The sequence below is a fragment of the Gorilla gorilla genome, chromosome 20 (assembly GCF_029281585.2).
Source record: "Gorilla gorilla gorilla isolate KB3781 chromosome 20, NHGRI_mGorGor1-v2.1_pri, whole genome shotgun sequence".
In the NCBI taxonomy this organism is placed as follows: Eukaryota; Metazoa; Chordata; class Mammalia; order Primates; family Hominidae; genus Gorilla; species Gorilla gorilla.
The window spans coordinates 60,715,683-60,734,700 of NC_073244.2; the positions used below are offsets into that span (position 1 = coordinate 60,715,683).

The following is a 19,018-nucleotide window of genomic DNA, read 5'->3' on the forward strand; positions in this document are numbered from 1 at the left end:
CTTCCTACACCCTACTCCCTGTGCCTCCAGACTCGACTAGTCCCTAGCACTCGACGACTGAGTCTCTGAGGTCACTACACCGTGGTCTCTGCCTCATCCTTGGCGCTAGACCACTGAGGGGAGAGGACTGGGGCGCTCCGCTGAGCCACTCCTGCGCCCCCCTGGCCTTGTCTACCTCTCGCCCCCCGAGGGGTTAGTGTCGAGCTCACCCCAGGATCCTACAACCACCTGGTGGCCTTGCTGCCCCCACAACCCCGAGGTATAAAGCCAGGTACACGAGGCAGGGGACGCACCAAGGATGGAGATGTTCCAGGTAAGACTGCAGGGCCCTGGGCACCTTCCACCTCCTTCCAGGCCATCACTGGCATGAGAAGGGGCAGACCCGTGTGAGCTGTGGAAGGAGGCCTCTTTCTGGAGGAGCGTGACCCCCAGTAAGCTTCAGGTGGGGCAGTTCCTGAGGGTGGGGATCTGAAATGTTGGGGCATCTCAGGTCCTCTGGGCTGTGGGATGGGCTCTGAAAGGCAGGTGTCCGGGTGGTGGGTCCTGAATAGGAGATGCCGGGAAGGGTCTCTGGGTCTTTGTGGGTGGTGTACCACGCGGGATGGGAAGGCCAGGACTCGGGGCTGTGGTCTCAGACCCGGGTGAAGCAGTGTCCTTGTCCCAGGGGCTGCTGCTGTTGCTGCTGCTAAGCATGGGCGGGGCATGGGCATCCAGGGAGACCCTTCGGCCACGGTGCCGCCCCATCAATGCCACCCTGGCTGTCGAGAAGGAGGGCTGCCCCGTGTGCATCACCGTCAACACCACCATCTGTGCCGGCTACTGCCCCACCATGGTGAGCTGCCCCGGGCCGGGGCGGCTGCTGCCACCTCAGGGCCAGACCCACAGAGGCAGCCGGGGAGGAAGGGTGGTCGGCCTCTCTGGTCAAGGGCTGCAGAATGGGGTGTGGGAGGGCAGGAACAGAGGGCTTCCTGGACCCCTGAGTCTGAGACCTGTGGGGGCAGCTGGGGAGCTCAGCTGAGGCGCTGGCCCCAGGCACATGCTCATTCCCCCACTCACACGGCTTCCAGACCCGCGTGCTGCAGGGGGTCCTGCCGCCCCTGCCTCAGGTGGTGTGCAACTACCGCGATGTGCGCTTCGAGTCCATCCGGCTCCCTGGCTGCCCGCGCGGCGTGAACCCCGTGGTCTCCTACGCCGTGGCTCTCAGCTGTCAATGTGCACGCTGCCGCCGCAGCACCACTGACTGCGGGGGTCCCAAGGACCACCCCTTGACCTGTGATGACCCCCGCTTCCAGGCCTCCTCTTCCTCAAAGGCCCCTCCCCCCAGCCTTCCAAGTCCATCCCGACTCCCGGGGCCCTCGGACACCCCGATCCTCCCACAATAAAGGCTTCTCAATCCGCACTCTGGAGGTGTCTTTCTGTGGGCTCAGGGCAACCACACACACACAGGGTGGGTCCAGCTTCCAAACCATTTTATACAGAGTCACAGTACAGAACTCTGGTAGAAAACAAGGTGGACGGCTGGGCGCGGTGGCTCACGCCTGTAATCCCACCACTTTGGGAGGCTGAGGCGGGCGGATCATGAGGTCAGGAGATCGAGACCATCCTGGCTAACACGGTGAGACCCCATCTCTACTAAAAATACGAAAACTTATCCAGGCTTGGTGGCGGGCGCTTGCAGTCCAAGCTACTTGGGAGGCTGAGGCAGGAGAGTGGAGTGAACCTGGGAGGGGGAGCTTGCAGTGAGCCGAGATCGCACCACTACGCTCCAGCCCGCATGACAGAGCAAGACTCCGTCTCAAAAAAAAAAAAAAAAAAAAAAAGAAAGAAAGAAAGAAAAAGAAAACAGAGTGAAGATGGGGGATGACATCCAGCTCAGGAAGTGTCCATGGTCTGGCCTTCTGTGGGGAGAAGGAAGGCCACATGATCGGTGTGGCCCAGGGGGCAGGGCCTCAGCCTTCTAAGCCAAGCTCCCTCTTCCTCCCTCTGACGTTGGCACTGGCAGTGCAGGTGCGGGTGGGGGGCGGCTTGGGGACCTGAATGGGATGAATGGGCCGAGGGGGATGTCATCTCTTCCATTCTCCTTCATCCACCGCCTCTCCCTTCCCCTCCACCCCGCCTCCCCTCCGTCCATCTGCCTCCTATCCCAGCTAGCACCCGTCACCTGGGTAGAAAAGGGGCCTCTGGAAAGGGGGCAGGGCCTTGACTCTCGGGTACCCTGCACTTGAAGAGGAACTCTGGGAAGGGGTTGTTCAGGGATTTGGCCCCTTCCCCATCTGGCTGTATAACCTTCCTGTGCTTTTCTTCCCCTAGCCGGTTGTCCCTCCCTCTCCTGAGATGTCAGGAAAGAGGGGGCCACCTGCGTCCTCCACAGGGGCCCCGAAGCCTGGGGTTCCCAGCCCCAGAGCTCCGAGGTGGAGGAGGTGCTACAGCTCTGGTGACCACTGGTTGTTTCCCAGTCTTCTCCACGCCACCCTTTCCCAGAACCACAGGCTTCCAGAATGTTGTAGGGAAACTGCAAAATCCGCGCCTCCACCAGCCTCTCCCAGTGCCACGTCAATTTCACACACAGGGAAACTGAAGCCTGCCTCAGAGGGGCAGCGTTTTACCTCCTTAGTGGCAGTTTTGAGGTGAATCAGGGTCTCCCTAGGATTCCAGGTTGTGGACTTTCTCTAAATTGTGGAATGTGGCCAGGCGTGGTGGCTTGAGTCTGTAGTCCCAGCTACTCAGGAGCCACAGCAGGAGGATTGCTTGAGCCCAGGAGTTCAAGTGCAGTGGGAAACATTGGGAGACCTCGTCTTAAAGCAATTTGTTTGGGGTCAGGCGTGGTGTCTCACCCCTATAATCCCAGCACTCTGGGAGGCCAGGGCAGGAGTATCACTGGAGGTTGGGAGTTTGAGACCAGTCTGGCCAATGTCGTGAAACTGCATCTCTACTAAAAATACAAAAATTAGCGGGGCACAGTGGCAGGCGCTTGTAATTCCAGTTACTCAGAAGGCTGAGGCAGGAGAATCGCTTGAAACCAGGAGACAGGCGTTACAGTGAGCCAGGATTGTGCCACTGTACTGCAGCCTGGCCAGACAGAGTGAGACTCTGTTTCAAAAAAAAACAACAACAAAACAAAACAAAACAAAATAAACAAACAAAAAAGAATTGGGCCTGGTGCAGTGGCTCATGCCTGTAATCCCAGCACTTTGGGAGGCCGAGGTGGGCAGATCACAGGGTCAGCAGATCAAGACCATCCTGGCTAACACGGGGAAACCCCGTCTCTACTAAAAAATACAAAAAATTAGCCAGGCGTGGTGGCAGGCACCTGCAGTCCCAGCTACTCGGGAGGCTGAGGCAGGATAATGGCTTGAACCCGGGAGGCAGAGCTTGCAGTGAGCCGAGATCGAGCCACCGCAGTCCAGTCTGGGTGAGAGAGTGAGACTCCACCTCAAAAAAAAAAAAAAAAAAAAAGTTGTTGGAACATCCTCCAAGATGCAAGACTCTCAGTTCCTCAGAGTTGTACGGGAAGGATTGCAGAGTGCGGTTGCCCAGAGGTGAACTCCCATCTCTGCCATTTGCTGGCTATGTGACCAGGCACAAAGCATTAATTTCTCTGAGCCTGTATTTTACCATCTGTTGCTATTGAGTAATAGTAGTTGACAATTTTCTATTTTTATTTTTATTTCAGCTTTTCTTTTTTTTTTTTTTTTTTTTGAGACGGAGTCTCGCCCTGTCACCCAGGCTGGAGTGCAGTGGCGCGATCTTGGCTCACTGCGCCTATGCTTCCCGGGTTCAAGCAATTCACCTGTCTCAGCCTCCCGAGCAGCTGGGACTACAGGCGTGCACCACCACACCCAGCTAATTTTTGTAATTTTTTTAGTAGACACAGCGTTTCACCACGTTGGCCAGGCTAGTCTCAAAGTCCTGACCTCAGGTGACACACCCGCCTCGGCATCCCATAGTGCTGGGATTGCAGGCATGAGACACTGCGCCCGGCCGAACAATTTTTATCTTTATTTTATGATTATTATTATTATTTTTTTCAGATGGAGCTTTGTTTTTGTTGCTCAAGCTGAAGTGCAATGGCGCGATCTTGGCTCACTTCAAAATCCGCCTCCTGGGATCAAGCGATTTTCCTGCCTTAGCCTCCCAAGTACCTGGCATTATAAGTATGCACCACCATGCCCGAGGATATTTTGTATTTTTAGTAGAGGTGCGGTTTCTCCATGTTGGTCAGGCTGGTCTGGAACTCCTCACCTCAGCTGATCCGCCCACTGCAGCTGATCCGCCCAGTGCTGAGATTACAACTGTGAGCCACCATGCCCGGCCTTATTTATTTATTTTTTTTGAGACAGAGTCTCACTGTGTTGTCCAGGCGGAAGTGCAGTGACACTATCTTGGCTCATTGCAATCTCGGCCCTCCCGGGTTCAAGCGATTCTCCTGCCTCAGCCTCCCGAGTAGCTGAGATCACAGGCGTGCAGCACCATGCCTGGCTACTTTTGGTATTAACAGTAGAGATGTTGTTTCACAATGTTGGCCAGGCTGCTCTCGAACTCCTGACCTCAAGTCATCCACCCGCCTCAGCCTCCCAAAGTGCTGGGATTACAGGTGTGAGCCATAGTGCCTGACCTGTAGTTGTTGAATATTTATTATTAATCTACAAGTTGGGTGTGATGCAAGTCCTGTACATGGAGTCCCCCAAACTTCTAGAGCAAGGGCTTCCCCATAATCCTGGCAGGCAAGCCTCCCCTGGGGTTCCAAACTTCTGTCCCCACTGAAGTGTTTATCCTCTTCTCTAATCCCAGCCTCCTTTTCCCTGTTTCCATGTGCTCTGAGAGATGCTCCCGCTCCCCCAGGCTCCCTCTGCATCCCCCTCATTTTCTTCCTCCCCACTGTGTCAATGGGGTCCTAACCCCACCCTCGGCACTGTCACCTTTTCCTGATCTGAAGTGGGACCTTCTTTTCCCCCGAGTGGTCCTGTCTAGGGGTGCCGCTGCCGGGCCCCCTCTGCTCTTCCTGCTGGAGACTGGGGCCTTTTGGGAGTCAGCAGGCACCCGGGCCAACCGCAGCCAGCGAGGGGTCAGCGATACTTCGCCGGCGAGTCATCAGGGTGAGCTGGCCGTGTGCGATGCAGTCACTGGCTGGGTGACAGACCCCTGGACCGCTGTGGACTTGGTTGTGCTCGAGGTGGAGGTGTTGGGCGAGGTGCCTGCAGCTGGCGGCAGTTCCCTCCTCCAACACTTCTTTGTCACCTGCTTCGAGGCCGATAACTCTGAGGAAGGTGGCCCAGGGGTAGGTGGAGGGGCTGCCGCCGGGGTGTGGACCGGGGGGCACTGGGTGTCTGAGTGCAAGGCCAAGCAGTCCTATGTGCGGGCATTGACCGCTGATGCCCAGGGCTGTGTGGACTGGCGATGGATTCAAAGTGGCACTGCCTGTGTCTGCACACTCCTCAGCCGGACTGGCCGGGCCTGAGACTTATACCCACGAACTGGTCAGGCAGAAAAAGAACAGAGCTGGATGCTGAGAGACCTCAGGGTTGGCCCAGCTGCTCTACGGACCCCAGTTGGGGAACTCATCAAATCATCACAAAATCACAACTCTCTGAATTTGAGCGCAATCACTGCAGGATGGGTGCCACCACATGGGGTTTTGAAGGTTGAATACGAGTTCTCCAGGGGGAAATTGAGAGTAATCATGATGATGATGATGATAATAATGGCCACTATTTACTGAGTGTTTACTCTTTCGTAGCCCTAATACATAACTCCTCGGATCATCTCTCATGGATTTGATCATTGGTGACCTTTGGTGTTAAGCTGCTGACTGCTCAGTCACAGAGGACACCACCTTGCTCATCCTGGGGAGTGGGAAGGCACATTTCACGATGTGCATGGGGGAGGAGAGAAACTGGAACATGCAAGCAGATGGCCAGGGGACCTTGAGGACATGGTCTACGGAAGGCCTTTAAGTATCTGGGAGCTGGGGTTCAAATGAGAAATCTTACTTGGTGAGAGCAGGCAGGGGTTGGCTTCGAATGTTCTGTTTTGAGATAAAGAGCTACCGATCACACGGGGAGTATAAGCAAGGTTGAATGAGAAGCGATCAGGATGCTGGAGAGTTCAGCCCTGGGCGGGGAGCTCAAGTCAGGTTTCTAGCCCTCTTCCCTGTGCCAACCTATACCCGACATTGGGAAAGAAACAGACCTTAAAATTGTCCAGCTTGATGGCATCGCGGGAAAGGGACTAAGTCCAGATAATGTCCTCCGAGGCTGCGGCCTCGGGGGCAGGACACACCTCCTGCGGGCCTATTCAATAATCAGTTAAATCACCTGAAGCACACGCATTTCCGGGGAGCGCTCCGGGCACCCTGGCTTGAGGGTAGAGTGGGCGGAGGTTCCTAAGGGAGAGGTGGGGCTCGGGCTGAATCCCTCGTTGGGGGCACCAGGGTCAAGTGGCTAACCTGGCAGCCCAGTCACGGGGAGGCCCTCTCTCATTGGGCAGAAGCTAAGTCCGAAGCCGTGCCCCTCCTGGGAGGTTGGACTGTGGTGCAGGAAAGCCTCAAGTAGAGGAGGGTTGAGGCTTCAGTCCAGCACTTTACTCGGGTCACGGCCTCCTCCTGGCTTCCAAGACCCCACCATAGGCAGAGTCAGGCCTTCCTGCACCCTACTCCCTGTGCCTCCAGCCTCGACTACTCCCTAGCACTCCACGACTGAGTCTCTGAGGTCACTTCACTGTGGTCTCCGCCTCACCCTTGGCGCTGGACCACCGAGGGGAGAGGACTGGGGCGCTCCGCTGAGCCACTCCTGCGCCCCCCTGGCCTTGTCTACCTCTCACCCCCCGAAGGGTTAGTGTAGAGCTCACCCCAGCATCCTACAACCTCCTGGTGGCCTTCCCGCCCCCACAACCCCGAGGTATAAAGCCAGGTACACGAGGCAGGGGACGCACCAAGGATGGAGATGTTCCAGGTAAGACTGCAGGGCCCCTGGGCACCTTCCACCTCCTTCCAGGCAATCACTGGCATGAGAAGGGGCAGACCAGTGTGAGCTCTGGAAGGAGGCCTCTTTCTGGAGGAGCGTGACCCCCAGTAAGCTTCAGGTGGGGCAGTTCCTGAGGGTGGGGATCTGAACTGTTGGGGTATCTCAGGTCCCTCGGGCTGTGGGGTGGGCTCTGAAAGGCAGGTGTCCGGGTGGTGGGTCCTGGATAGGAGATGCTGGGAAGGGTCTCTGGGTCTTTGTGGGTGGTGTACCACGCGGGATGGGAAGGCCAGGACTCGGGGCTGCGGTCTCAGACCCGGGTGAAGCAGTGTCCTTGCCCCAGGGGCTGCTGCTGCTGCTGCTGCTGAGCATGGGCGGGACATGGGCATCCAAGGAGCCGCTTCGGCCACGGTGCCGCCCCATCAATGCCACCCTGGCTGTCGAGAAGGAGGGCTGCCCCGTGTGCATCACCGTCAACACCACCATCTGTGCCGGCTACTGCCCCACCATGGTGAGCTGCCCGGGGCTGGGGCAGGTGCTGCCACCTCAGGGCCAGACCCACAGAGGCAGCGGGGGAGGAAGGGTGGTCTGCCTCTCTGGTCAGGGGCTGCGGAATGGGGTGTGGGAGGGCAGGAACAGAGGGCTTCCTGGACTCCTGAGTCTGAGACCTGTGGGGGCAGCTGGGGAGCTCAGCTGAGGCGCTGGCCCCAGGCACATGCTCATTCCCCCACTCACACGGCTTCCAGACCCGCGTGCTGCAGGGGGTCCTGCCGGCCCTGCCTCAGGTGGTGTGCAACTACCGCGATGTGCGCTTCGAGTCCATCCGGCTCCCTGGCTGCCCGCGCGGCGTGAACCCCGTGGTCTCCTACGCCGTGGCTCTCAGCTGTCAATGTGCACTCTGCCGCCGCAGCACCACTGACTGCGGGGGTCCCAAGGACCACCCCTTGACCTGTGATGACCCCCGCTTCCAGGCCTCCTCTTCCTCAAAGGCCCCTCCCCCCAGCCTTCCAAGTCCATCCCGACTCCCGGGGCCCTCAGACACCCCGATCCTCCCACAATAAAAGCTTCTCAATCCGCACTCTGGAGGTGTCTTTCTGTGGGCTCAGGGCAACCACACACACACAGATTGGGTCCAGCTTCCAAACCATTTTATAGAGTCACGGTATCAGAACTCTGGTAGAAAACAAGGTGGACGGCTGGGCGCGGTGGCTCACGCCTGTAATCCCACCACTTTACGAGGCCGAGGCAGGCGGATCATGAGGTCAGGAGATCGAGACCATCCTGGATAACACGGTGAAACCCCGTCTCTACTAAAAATACGAAAAGTTATCCGGGCTTGGTGGCGGGCGCTTGCAGGAGAATGCAGTGAACCTGGGAGTGGGAGGTTGCAGTGAGCAGAGATCGCGCCACTGCACTCCAGCCTGCACGACAGAGCGAGACTCCATCTCAAAAAAAAAAAAACAAAGAAAGAAAGAAAGAAAGAAAAAGAAAACAGAGTGAAGATGGGGGATGACATCCAGCTCAGGAGGTGTCCATGGTCTGGCCTTCCGTGGGGAGAAGGAAGGCCACACGATTGGTGTGGCCCAGGGGGAAGGGCCTCAGCATTCTAAGCCGAGCTCCCTCTTCCTCCCTCTGAGGTTGGCACTGGCAGTGCAGGTGGGGGCTTGGGGACCTGAATGGGATGAATGGGCCGAGGGGGATGTCATCTCTTCCATTCTCCTTCATCCACTGCCTCTCCCTTCCCCTCCTCCCCCCTCCCCCAACCCCCCGGTCCATCTACCTCCCATCCCAGCCAGGAGCCGTCACCTAAGTAGAAAAGGGGCCTCTGGAAAGGGGCGGGGCCTTGACTCTTGGGTACCCTGTGCTTGAAGAGGAACTCTGGGAAGGGGTTTTTCAGGGAGTTGGCCCCTTCCCCACCTGGCTGTATAACCTTCCTGTTCTTTTCTTCCCCTAACCGGTTGCTGCTCCCTCTCCTGAGATGTCAGGAAAGAGGGGGCCACCTGCGTCCTCCACAGTGGCCCCCGAAGCCTGGGGTTCCCAGCCCCAGAGCTCCGAGGTGGAGGAGGTGCTACAGCTCTGGTGACCACTGGTTGTTTCCCAGTCTTCTCCACGCCACCCTTTCCCAAAACAACAAAACAAAACAAAACAAACAAACAAAATTGGGCCTGGCGCAGTGGTTCATGCCTGTAATCCCAGCACTTTGGGAAGCCGAGATGGGCGGATCACAAAGTCAGGAGATCAAGACTATCCTGGCTAACACGGGGAAACCCCGTCTCTACTAAAAAATACAACAAATTAGCCAGGCGTCCTGGTGGGCGCCTGCAGTCCCAGCTACTTGGGAGGCCGAGGCAGGAGAATGGCAGGAACCCGGGAGGCGGATCTTGCAGTGAGCCGAGATCGCGCCACTGCAGTCCAGTCTCAACAACAGAACGAGACTCCCTCTCAAAAAAAAAAAAAAAAATTGATTGGAACATCCTCCAAGATGCAAGACTCTCAGTTCCTCAGAGTTCTACAGGAAGGATGGCAGAGTGCAGTTGCCCAGAGTTGAAGTCCCATCTCTGCCATTTGTTGGCTGTGTGACCAGGCACAAATCATTAATTTCTTTTTTTTTTTTTTTTTTGAGACGGAGTCTCACTCTGTCGCCCAGGCTAGAGTGCAGTGGTACGATCTCTGCTCACTGGAAGCTCCGCCTGCCGGGTTCACGCCATTCTCCTGCCCCAGCCTCCCGAGTAGCTGGGACTACAAGCGCCTGCCACCACGCCCGGTTAATTTTTTTCGTATTTTTAGTAGAGACGGGGTTTCACCGTGTTAGCCAGGATGGTCTCGATCTCCTGACCTCGTGATCCACCCGCCTTGGCCTCCCAAAGTGCTGGGATTACAGGCTTGAGCCACCGCGCCCGGCTACATTAATTTCTCTGAGCCTGTATTTTACCATCTGTTGCTATTGAGTAATAGTAGTTGACTATTTTCTATTTTTATTTTTATTTTATTTAATTAATTTATTTTTTTTTTTGAGACAGAGTCGCGCCCTGTCACCCAGGCTGGAGTGCAGTGGCGTGATCTCGGCTCACTGCACCTATGCTTCCCGGGTTCAAGCGATTCTCCTGCCTCAGCTTCCTGAGTAGCTGGGACTACAGGCGCGCACCACCACACCCAGCTAATTTTTTTTTTTTTTTTAGTAGAGACAGGGATTCACCATGTTGGCCAGGCTGGTCTCGAAGTCCTGAACTCAGGTGATGCACCCGCCTCGGCCTCCCAAAGTGCTGGGATTGCAGGCATGAGCCACTGCGCCTGGCCGAACATTTTTAATTTTTATATTATTATTATTATTATTATTATTACTTTTTGAGATGGAGCTTTGTTTTTGTTGCCCAGGCTGAAGCGCTGTGGCGGGATCTTGGCTCACTGCAACCTCCGCCTCCTAGGATCAAGAGATTCTCCTGCCTAAGCCTCCCAAGTACCTGGGAGTATAGGCATGCACTACCACGCCCGACGACATTTTGTATTTTTAGTAGAGATGGGGTTTCTCCATGTTGGTCAGGCTGGTCTGGAACCCCTCACCTCAGCTGATCCACCCACCGCAGCCTCCGACAATTACAGGCGTGAGCCACCGCGCCCAGCCGTCCACCCTGTTTTCTACCAGAGTTCTGTACTGTGACTCTGTATAAAATGGTTTGGAAGCTGGACCCACCCTGTGTGTGTGTGGTTGCCCTGAGCCCACAGAAAGACACCTCCAGAGTGCGGATTGAGAAGCCTTTATTGTGGGAGGATCGGGGTGTCTGAGGGCCCCGGGAGTCGGGATGGGCTTGGAAGGCTGGGGGGAGGGGCCTTTGAGGAAGAGGAGGCCTGGAAGCGGGGGTCATCACAGGTCAAGGGGTGGTCCTTGGGACCCCCGCAGTCAGTGGTGCTGCGGCGGCAGAGTGCACATTGACAGCTGAGAGCCACGGCGTAGGAGACCACGGGATTCACGCCGCGCGGGCAGCCAGGGAGCCGGATGGACTCGAAGCGCACATCGCGGTAGTTGCACACCACCTGAGGCAGGGCCGGCAGGACCCCCTGCAGCACGCGGGTCTGGAAGCCGTGTGAGTGGGGGAATGAGCATGTGCCTGGGGCCAGCGCCTCAGCTGAGCTCCCCAGCTGCCCCCACAGGTCTCAGACTCAGGAGTCCAGGAAGCCCTCTGTTCCTGCCCTCCCACACCCCATTCCGCAGCCCCTGACCAGAGAGGCAGACCACCCTTCCTCCCCGGCTGCCTCTGTGGGTCTGGCCCTGAGGTGGCAGCACCTGCCCCGGCCCCGGGCAGCTCACCATGGTGGGGCAGTAGCCGGCACAGATGGTGGTGTTGACGGTGATGCACACGGGGCAGCCCTCCTTCTCGACAGCCAGGGTGGCATTGATGGGGCGGCACCGTGGCCGAAGCGGCTCCTTGGATGCCCATGTCCCGCCCATGCTCAGCAGCAGCAACAGCAGCAGCCCCTGGGACAAGGACACTGCTTCACCCGGGTCTGAGACCACAGCCCTGAGCCCTGGCCTTCCCATCCCGCGTGGTACACCACCCACAAAGACCCAGAGACCCTTCCCAGCATCTCCTATTCAGGACCCACGACCCGGACACCTGCCTTTCAGAGCCCACCCCACAGCCCGAGGGACCTGAGATACCCCAACAGTTCAGATCCCCACCCTCAGGAACTGCCCCACGTGTAGCCTACTGGGGTTCACGCTCCTCCAGAAAGAGGCCTCCTTCCAGAGCTCACACTGGTCTGCCCCTTCTCATGCCAGTGATGGCCTGGAAGGAGGTGGAAGGTGCCCAGGGGCCCTGCAGTCTTACCTGGAACATCTCCATCCTTGGTTCGTCCACTGCCTCGTGTACCTGGCTTTATACCTCGGGGTTGTAGGGGCGGGAAGGCCACCAGGAGGTTGTAGGATGCTGGGGTGAGCTCGACACTAACCCTTCGGGGGGCAAGACGTAGACAAGGCCAGGGGGGCGCAGGAGTGGCTCAGCAGAGCGCCCCAGCCCTCTCCTCTCAATGCTCCAGCGCCAAGGGTGAGGCAGAGACCACGGTGAAGTGACCTCAGAGACTCAGTCGTGGAGTGCTAGGAAGTAGTCGAGGCTGGAGGCACAGGGAGTAGGGTGTAGGAAGGCCTGCCTCTGCCTATGGTGGGGTCTTGGAAGCCAGGAGGAGGCCGTGACCCGAGCAAAGTGCTGGATTGAAGCCTCAACCCTCCTCTACTTGAGGCTTTCCTGCACCACAGTCCAACCTCCCAGGAGGGGCGCGGCTTCGGACTTAGCTTCTGCCCAATGAGAGAGGGCCTCCCCGTGACTGGGCTGCCAGGTTAGCCACTTGACCCTGGTGCCCCCAACGAGGGATTCAGCCCGAGCCCCACCTCTCCCTTAGGGACCTCCGCCCACTCTACCCTCAAGCCAGGGTGCCCGGAGCGCTCCCCGGAAATGCGTGTGCTTCAGGTGATTTAACTGATTATTGAATAGGCCCGCAGGAGGTGTGTCCTGCCCCCGAGGCCGCAGCCTCGGAGGACATTATCTGGACTTAGTCCCTTTCCCGCGATGCCATCAAGCTGGACAATTTTAAGGTCTGTTTCTTTCCCACTGTCGGGTATAGGTTGGCACAGGGAAGAGGGCTAGAAACCTGACTTGAGCTCCCCGCCCAGGGCTGAACTCTCCAGCATCCTGATCGCTTCTCATTCAACCTTGCTTATACTCCCCGTGTGATCGGTAGCTCTTTATCTCAAAACAGAACATTCGAAGCCAACCCCTGCCTGCTCTCACCAAGTAAGATTTCTCATTTGAACCCCAGCTCCCAGATACTTAAAGGCCTTCCGTAGACCATGTCCTCAAGGTCCCCTGGCCATCTGCTTGCATGTTCCAGTTTCTCTCCTCCCCCATGCACATCGTGAAATGTGCCTTCCCACTCCCCAGGATGAGCAAGGTGGTGTCCTCTGTGACTGAGCAGTCAGCAGCTTAACACCAAAGGTCACCAATGATCAAATCCATGAGAGTTGATCTGAGGAGTTATGTATTAGGGCTACGAAAGAGTAAACACCCAGTAAATAGTGGCTATTATTATTATCAACATCATCATGATTATCCTCAAGTTCCCCCAGGAGGACTCCTATTCAACCTTCAAAACCCCATGCGGTGGCACCCATCCTGCAGTGATTGCGCTCAAATTCAGAGAGTTGTGATTTTGTAATGATTTGATGAGTTCCCCAACTGGGGTCTATAGAGCAGCTGGGCCAACCCTGAGGTCTCTCAGCATCCAGCTCTATTCTTTTTCTGCCTGACCAGTTCCTGGGTATAAGTCTCAGGCCCGGCCAGTCCGGCTGAGGAGTGTACAGACACAGGTAGTGCCAATTTGAATCCATCGCCAGTCCACACGGCCCTGGGCATCAGCGGTCAATGCCCGCACATAGGACTGCTTGGCCTTGCACTCAGACACCCAGTGCCTCCGGTCCACACCCCGGCGGCAGCCCCTCCACCTACCCCTGGGCCACCTTCTTCAGAGTTATCGGCCTCGAAGCAGGTGAGAAAGAAGTGTTGGCGGAGGGAACTGCCGCCAGCTGCAGGCACCTCGCCCAACGCCTCCACCTCGAGCACAACCAAGTCCACAGCGGTCCGGGGGTCTGTCACCCAGCCAGTGACTGCATCGCACACGGCCAGCTCACCCTGATGACTCGCCGGTGAAGTATTGCTCACCCCACCCTGGCTGAGGTTGGCCTGGGAGCCTGCTGACTCCCGAAAGGCCCCAGTCTCCAGCAGGAAGAGCAGAGGGGGCCCGGCAGCAGCACCCCTAGACAGGACCACTCGGGGGAAAAGAAGGTCCCACTTTGTAGTAGGAAAAGGGGACAATGTCAAGGGTGGGGGTTAGGACTCCATTGACACAGTGGGGAGGAAGAAAATGAGGGGGATGCAGAGGGAGCCTGGGGGAGCGGGAGCATCTCTCAGAGCATCTCTCAGAGCACATGGAGACAGGGAAAAGGAGGCTGGGATTAGAGAAGAGGATAAACACTTCAGTGGGGACAGAAGTTTGGAACCCCAGGGGAGGCCTGCCTGCCAGGATTATGGGGAAGCCCTTGCTCTAGAAGTTTGGGGGACTCCATGTACAGGACTTGCATCACACCCAACTTGTAGATTAAGAATACATATTCAACAACTACAGGTCAGGCACTATGGCTCACACCTGTAGTCCCAGCACTTTGGGAGGCTGAGGCGGGTGGATGACTTGAGGTCAGGAGTTCGAGAGCAGCCTGGCCAACACTGTGAAATCACATCTCTACTGATAATACCAAAATCAGCCAGGCATGGTGCTGCACGCCTGTGATCTCAGCTACTCGGGAGGCTGAGGCAGGAGAATCGCCTGAACCCGGGAGGCCGAGATTGCAGTGAGCCAAGATCGTGCCACTGCACTTCCGCCTGGACAACACAGTGAGACTCTGTCTCAAAAAACAAATAAAAATAAAAATAAGGCCGGGCACGGTGGCTCACACTTGTAATCCCAGCATTGTCGGAGGCCGCAGTGGGCGGATCAAGGGAGATGTGGAGTTCCAGACCAGCCTGACCAACATGGAGAAACCCCATCTCTAGTAAAAATACAAAATATCCTCGGGCGCGGTGGTGCATGCTTATAATGCCAGCTACTTGGGAGGCTGAGGCAGGAGAATCGTTTGATCCCAGGAGGTGAAGGTTGCACTGAGCCAAGATCGTGCCATTGCACTTCAGGTTGGGCAAAAAAACAAAGTTCCATCTTAACATAATAATAATAATAAAATAAAAATAAAAAATGTTCGGCCGGGCACAGTGGCTCATGCCTGCAATCCCAGCACTTTGGGAGGCCGAGGTGGGTGCATCACCTGAGGTCAGGACCTTGAGACCAGCCTGGCCAACATGGTGAATCCCTGTCTCTACTAAAAAAAATACAAAAATTAGCTGGGTGTGGTGGTGCGCGCCTGTAGTCCCAGCTACTCGGGAGGCTGAGGCAGGAGAATCGCTTGAACCCAGGAAGCAGAGATGCAGTGAGCCAAGAGCACACCACTGCACTCCAGCCTGGGTGACAGGGCCTGACTCCTCAAAAAATAAATAAATAAATAAAAATAAAAAAAAATAAAAATAGAAAATAGTCAACTACTATTACTCAATAGCAACAGATGGTAAAATACAGGATCAGAGAAAGTAATGATTTGTGCCCGGTCACACAGCCAACAAATGGCAGAGATGGGACTTCACCTCTGGGCAACTGCACTCTGCCATCCTTCCTGTAGAACTCTAAGGAACCGAGAGTCTTGCATCCTGGAGGATGTTCCAATCAATTTTTTTTTTTTTGAGGGGGAGTCTCACTTGTCGCCCAGGCTGGACTGCAGTGGCTCAATCTCGGCTCACTGCAAGCTCCGCCTCCCGGGTTCACACCACTCTCCTGCCTCAGCCTCCGGAGTAGCTGGGACTACAGGCGCCCGCCACCACGCCTGGCTAATTTGTTGTGTTTTTTAGTAGAGACGGGGTTTCCCCGTGTTAGCCAGGATGGTCTTGATCTCCTGACATTGTGATCTGCCTGCCTCGGCCTCCCAAAGTGCTGGGATTACAGGCATGAGCCACTGCACCTGGCCCAATTTTTTTTTTTTTTTTTTTTTTTTTTTTGAGATAGAGTCTGAGTCTGTCTGGCCAGGCTGGAGTACAGTGGCACAATCCTGGCTCACTGTAGCGCCTGCCTCCTGGGTTCAAGTGACTCTCCCGCCTCAGCCTTCTGAGTAACTGGAATTACAAGCGCCTGCCACCGTGCCCCGCTAATTTTTGTATTTTTAGTAGAGATGCAGTTTCACGACATTGGCCAGACTGGTCTCAAACTCCCAACCTCCAGTGATACTCCTGCCCTGGCCTCCCAGAGTGCTGGGATTATAGGGGTGAGACACCACGCCTGGCCCCAAACAAATTGCTTTAAGACGAGGTCTCCCTATGTTTCCCCACTGCACTTGAACTCCTGGGCTCAAGCAATCCTCCTGCTGTGGCTCCTGAGTAGCTGGGACTACAGACTCAAGCCACCACGCCTGGCCACATTCCACAATTTAGAGAAAGTCCACAACCTGGAATCCTAGGGAGACCCTGATTCACCTCAAAACTGCCACTAAGGAGGTAAAACGCTGCCCCTCAGAGGCAGGCTTCAGTTTCCCTGTGTGTGAAATTGACGTGGCGCTGGGAGAGGCTGGTGGAGGCGCGGATTTTGCAGTTTCCCTACAACATTCTGGAAGCCTGTGGTTCTGGGAAAGGGTGGCGTGGAGAAGACTGGGAAACAACCAGTGGTCACCAGAGCTGTAGCACCTCCTCCACCTCGGAGCTCTGGGGCTGGGAACCCCAGGCTTCGGGGCCCCTGTGGAGGACGCAGGTGGCCCCCTCTTTCCTGACATCTCAGGAGAGGGAGGGACAACCGGCTAGGGGAAGAAAAGCACAGGAAGGTTATACAGCCAGATGGGGAAGGGGCCAAATCCCTGAACAACCCCTTCCCAGAGTTCCTCTTCAAGTGCAGGGTACCCGAGAGTCAAGGCCCTGCCCCCTTTCCAGAGGCCCCTTTTCTACCCAGGTGATGGGTCCTAGCTGGGATGGGAGGCAGATGGACGCAGGGGAGGCGGGGAGGAGGGGAAGGGAGAGGCAGTGGATGAAGGAGGATGGAAGACATGACATCCCCCTCGGCCCATTCATCCCATTCAGGTCCCCAAGCCGCGCCCCCCTCCGCCCCACCTGCACTGCCAGTGCCAACGTCAGAGGGAGGAAGGGGGAGCTCGGCTTAGAAGGCTGAGGCCCTGCCACCTGGGCCACACAGATCATGTGGCCTTCCTTCTCCCCACAGAAGGCCAGACCATGGACACCCCCTGAGCTGGAGGTCATCCTCCATCTCCACCCTGTTTTCTTTTTCTTTCTTTTTTTTTTGCGATGGAGTCTCGCTCTGTCGTGGAGGCTGGAGTGCAGTGGCGCAATCTCTGCTCACTGCAAGCTCCCCCTCCTAGGTTCACTCCATTCTGCTGTCTCAGCCTCCCAAGTAGCTTGGACTACAGGGGCCCGCGACCAAGCCCAGATAAGTTTTTGTATTTTTAGTAGAGACGGGGTTTCACCGAGTTAGCCAGGAAGGTCTCGATCCCCTGACCACATGATCCGCCCGCCTCGGCCTCCCAAAGTGGTGGGATTACAGGAGCGCAGCATCACGCCCAGCTAATTTTGGTATTATCAGTAGAGATGTGATTTCACAGTGTTGGCCAGGCTGCTCTCGAACTCCTGACCTCAAGTCATCCACCCGCCTCAGCCTCCCAAAGTGCTGGGACTACAGGTGTGAGCCATAGTGCCTGACCTGTAGTTGTTGAATATTTATTCTTAATCTACAAGTTGGGTGTGATGCAAGTCCTGTACATGGAGTCCCCCAAACTTCTAGAGCAAGGGCTTCCCCATAATCCTGGCAGGCAGGCCTCCCCTGGGGTTCCAAACTTCTGTCCCCACTGAAGTGTTTATCCTCTTCTCTAATCCCAGCCTCCTTTTCCCTGTTTCCATGTGCTCTGAGAGATGCTCCCGCTCCCCCAGGCTCCCTCTGCATCCCCCTCATTTTCTTCCTCCCCACTGTGTCAATGGAGTCCTAACCCCCACCCTTGACATTGTCCCCTTTTCCTACTACAAAGTGGGACCTTCTTTTCCCCCGAGTGGTCCTGTCTAGGGGTGCCGCTGCCGGGCCCCCTCTGCTCTTCCTGCTGGAGACTGGGGCCTTTTGGGAGTCAGCAGGCACCCGGGCCAACCGCAGCCAGCGAGGGGTCAGCGATACTTCGCCGGCGAGTCATCAGGGTGAGCTGGCCGTGTGCGATGCAGTCACTGGCTGGGTGACAGACCCCCGGACCGCTGTGGACTTGGTTGTGCTCGAGGTGGAGGCGTTGGGCGAGGTGCCTGCAGCTGGCGGCAGTTCCCTCCTCCAACACTTCTTTGTCACCTGCTTCGAGGCCGATAACTCTGAAGAAGGTGGCCCAGGGGTAGGTGGAGGGGCTGCCGCCGGGGTGTGGACCGGGGGGCACTGGGTGTCTGAGTGCAAGGCCAAGCAGTCCTATGTGCGGGCATTGACCGCTGATGCCCAGGGCCGTGTGGACTGGCGATGGATTCAAATTGGCACTACCTGTGTCTGCACACTCCTCAGCCGGACTGGCCGGGCCTGAGACTTATACCCAGGAACTGGTCAGGCAGAAAAAGAACAGAGCTGGATGCTGAGAGACCTCAGGGTTGGCCCAGCTGCTCTACGGACCCCAGTTGGGGAACTCATCAAATCATCACAAAATCACAACTCTCTGAATTTGAGCGCAATCTCTGCAGGATGGGTGCCACCACATGGGGTTTTGAAGGTTGAATAGGAGTTCTCCAGGGGGAAATTGAGAGTAATCATGATGATGATGATGATGATAATAGCCACTATTTACTGAGTGTTTACTCTTTCGTAGCCCTAATACATAACTCCTCGGATCATCTCTCATGGATTTGATCATTGGTGACCTTTGGTGTTAAGCTGCTGACTGCTCAGTCACAGAGGACACCACCTTGCTCATCCTGGGGAGTGGGAGGGCACATTTCACGATGTGCATGGGGGAGGAGAGAAACTGGAACATGCAAGCAGATGGCCAGGGGACCTTGAGGACATGGTCTACGGAAGGCCTTTAAGTATCTGGGAGCTGGGGTTCAAATGAGAAATCTTACTTGGTGAGAGCAGGCAGGGGTTGGCTTCGAATGTTCTGTTTTGAGATAAAGAGCTACCGATCACACGGGGAGTATAAGCAAGGTTGAATGAGAAGCGATCAGGATGCTGGAGAGTTCAGCCCTGGGCGGGGAGCTCAAGTCAGGTTTCTAGCCCTCTTCCCTGTGCCAACCTATACCCGACAGTGGGAAAGAAACAGACCTTAAAATTGTCCAGCTTGATGGCATCGCGGGAAAGGGACTAAGTCCAGATAATGTCCTCCGAGGCTGCGGCCTCGGGGGCAGGACACACCTCCTGCGGGCCTATTCAATAATCAGTTAAATCACCTGAAGCACACGCAT

The 19,018-nt window shown here is 56.4% G+C and overlaps 4 protein-coding genes and 2 pseudogenes across 5 annotated transcripts; 4 read left to right on the forward strand and 2 right to left on the reverse strand.

Moving 5' to 3' along the window:
* The first annotated feature begins 583 nt into the window (after window positions 1–583).
* Window positions 584–1,382, forward strand: LOC101123748 (choriogonadotropin subunit beta variant 2-like). The gene is made up of 2 exons (XM_055369994.2): window positions 584–832; window positions 1,068–1,382. The coding sequence occupies exons 1-2, from the start codon at window positions 602–604 to the stop codon at window positions 1,380–1,382; spliced, it is 546 nt and encodes a 181-aa protein (XP_055225969.1). The 5' UTR covers window positions 584–601.
* Window positions 1,383–1,920: 538 nt separating this feature from the next.
* LOC101133291 (neurotrophin-4-like) lies at window positions 1,921–5,458 on the forward strand. Its single transcript, XM_063701195.1, has 2 exons — window positions 1,921–2,007; window positions 4,703–5,458. Exons 1-2 carry the CDS (start codon window positions 1,921–1,923, stop codon window positions 5,456–5,458), a joined length of 843 nt encoding a protein of 280 aa, XP_063557265.1.
* Window positions 5,459–6,563: 1,105 nt separating this feature from the next.
* On the forward strand, window positions 6,564–8,037 carry LOC101124600 (choriogonadotropin subunit beta 3). The gene is made up of 3 exons (XM_063701999.1): window positions 6,564–6,950; window positions 7,303–7,470; window positions 7,706–8,037. Exons 1-3 carry the CDS (start codon window positions 6,936–6,938, stop codon window positions 8,018–8,020), a joined length of 498 nt encoding a protein of 165 aa, XP_063558069.1. The 5' UTR covers window positions 6,564–6,935; the 3' UTR covers window positions 8,021–8,037.
* Window positions 8,038–10,698: 2,661 nt separating this feature from the next.
* On the reverse strand, window positions 10,699–12,471 carry LOC101154318 (choriogonadotropin subunit beta variant 2). Of its 2 annotated transcripts, none has more exons than XM_031004491.2 (3): window positions 11,786–12,471; window positions 11,266–11,433; window positions 10,699–11,030 (listed from the first exon to the last, which is right to left on the reverse strand). In XM_031004491.2, the coding sequence occupies exons 1-3, from the start codon at window positions 11,798–11,800 to the stop codon at window positions 10,716–10,718; spliced, it is 498 nt and encodes a 165-aa protein (XP_030860351.2). In that variant the 5' UTR covers window positions 11,801–12,471; the 3' UTR covers window positions 10,699–10,715. The 2 variants fall into 2 exon arrangements, with proteins under 2 accessions (XP_030860351.2, XP_055225970.1); XM_055369995.2 differs by lacking the exon at window positions 11,786–12,471 and adding an exon at window positions 11,667–11,781.
* Window positions 12,472–13,277: 806 nt separating this feature from the next.
* Window positions 13,278–13,885, reverse strand: LOC109024052 (neurotrophin-4-like; annotated as a pseudogene).
* A 3,653-nt stretch (window positions 13,886–17,538) lies between these two features.
* On the forward strand, window positions 17,539–18,147 carry LOC109024054 (neurotrophin-4-like; annotated as a pseudogene).
* Window positions 18,148–19,018: the final 871 nt, after the last annotated feature.

Excerpts from the sequence above, each read along its gene's own strand:
- LOC101123748 (XM_055369994.2), top strand. The coding sequence starts at position 602 with ATGGGAAGGCCAGGACTCGGGGCTGTGGTCTCAGACCCGGGTGAAGCA. Across the intron at positions 833-1,067 it reads CCGGCTACTGCCCCACCATG|ACCCGCGTGCTGCAGGGGGT; the intron begins GTGAGCTGCCCC and ends CACGGCTTCCAG.
- LOC101133291 (XM_063701195.1), top strand. The coding sequence starts at position 1,921 with ATGATCGGTGTGGCCCAGGGGGCAGGGCCTCAGCCTTCTAAGCCAAGC. Across the intron at positions 2,008-4,702 it reads CGTTGGCACTGGCAGTGCAG|GGCTTCCCCATAATCCTGGC; the intron begins GTGCGGGTGGGG and ends TTCTAGAGCAAG.
- LOC101124600 (XM_063701999.1), top strand. Across the intron at positions 7,471-7,705 it reads CCGGCTACTGCCCCACCATG|ACCCGCGTGCTGCAGGGGGT; the intron begins GTGAGCTGCCCG and ends CACGGCTTCCAG.
- LOC101154318 (XM_031004491.2), bottom strand. Across the intron at positions 11,031-11,265 it reads CCGGCTACTGCCCCACCATG|ACCCGCGTGCTGCAGGGGGT; the intron begins GTGAGCTGCCCG and ends CACGGCTTCCAG.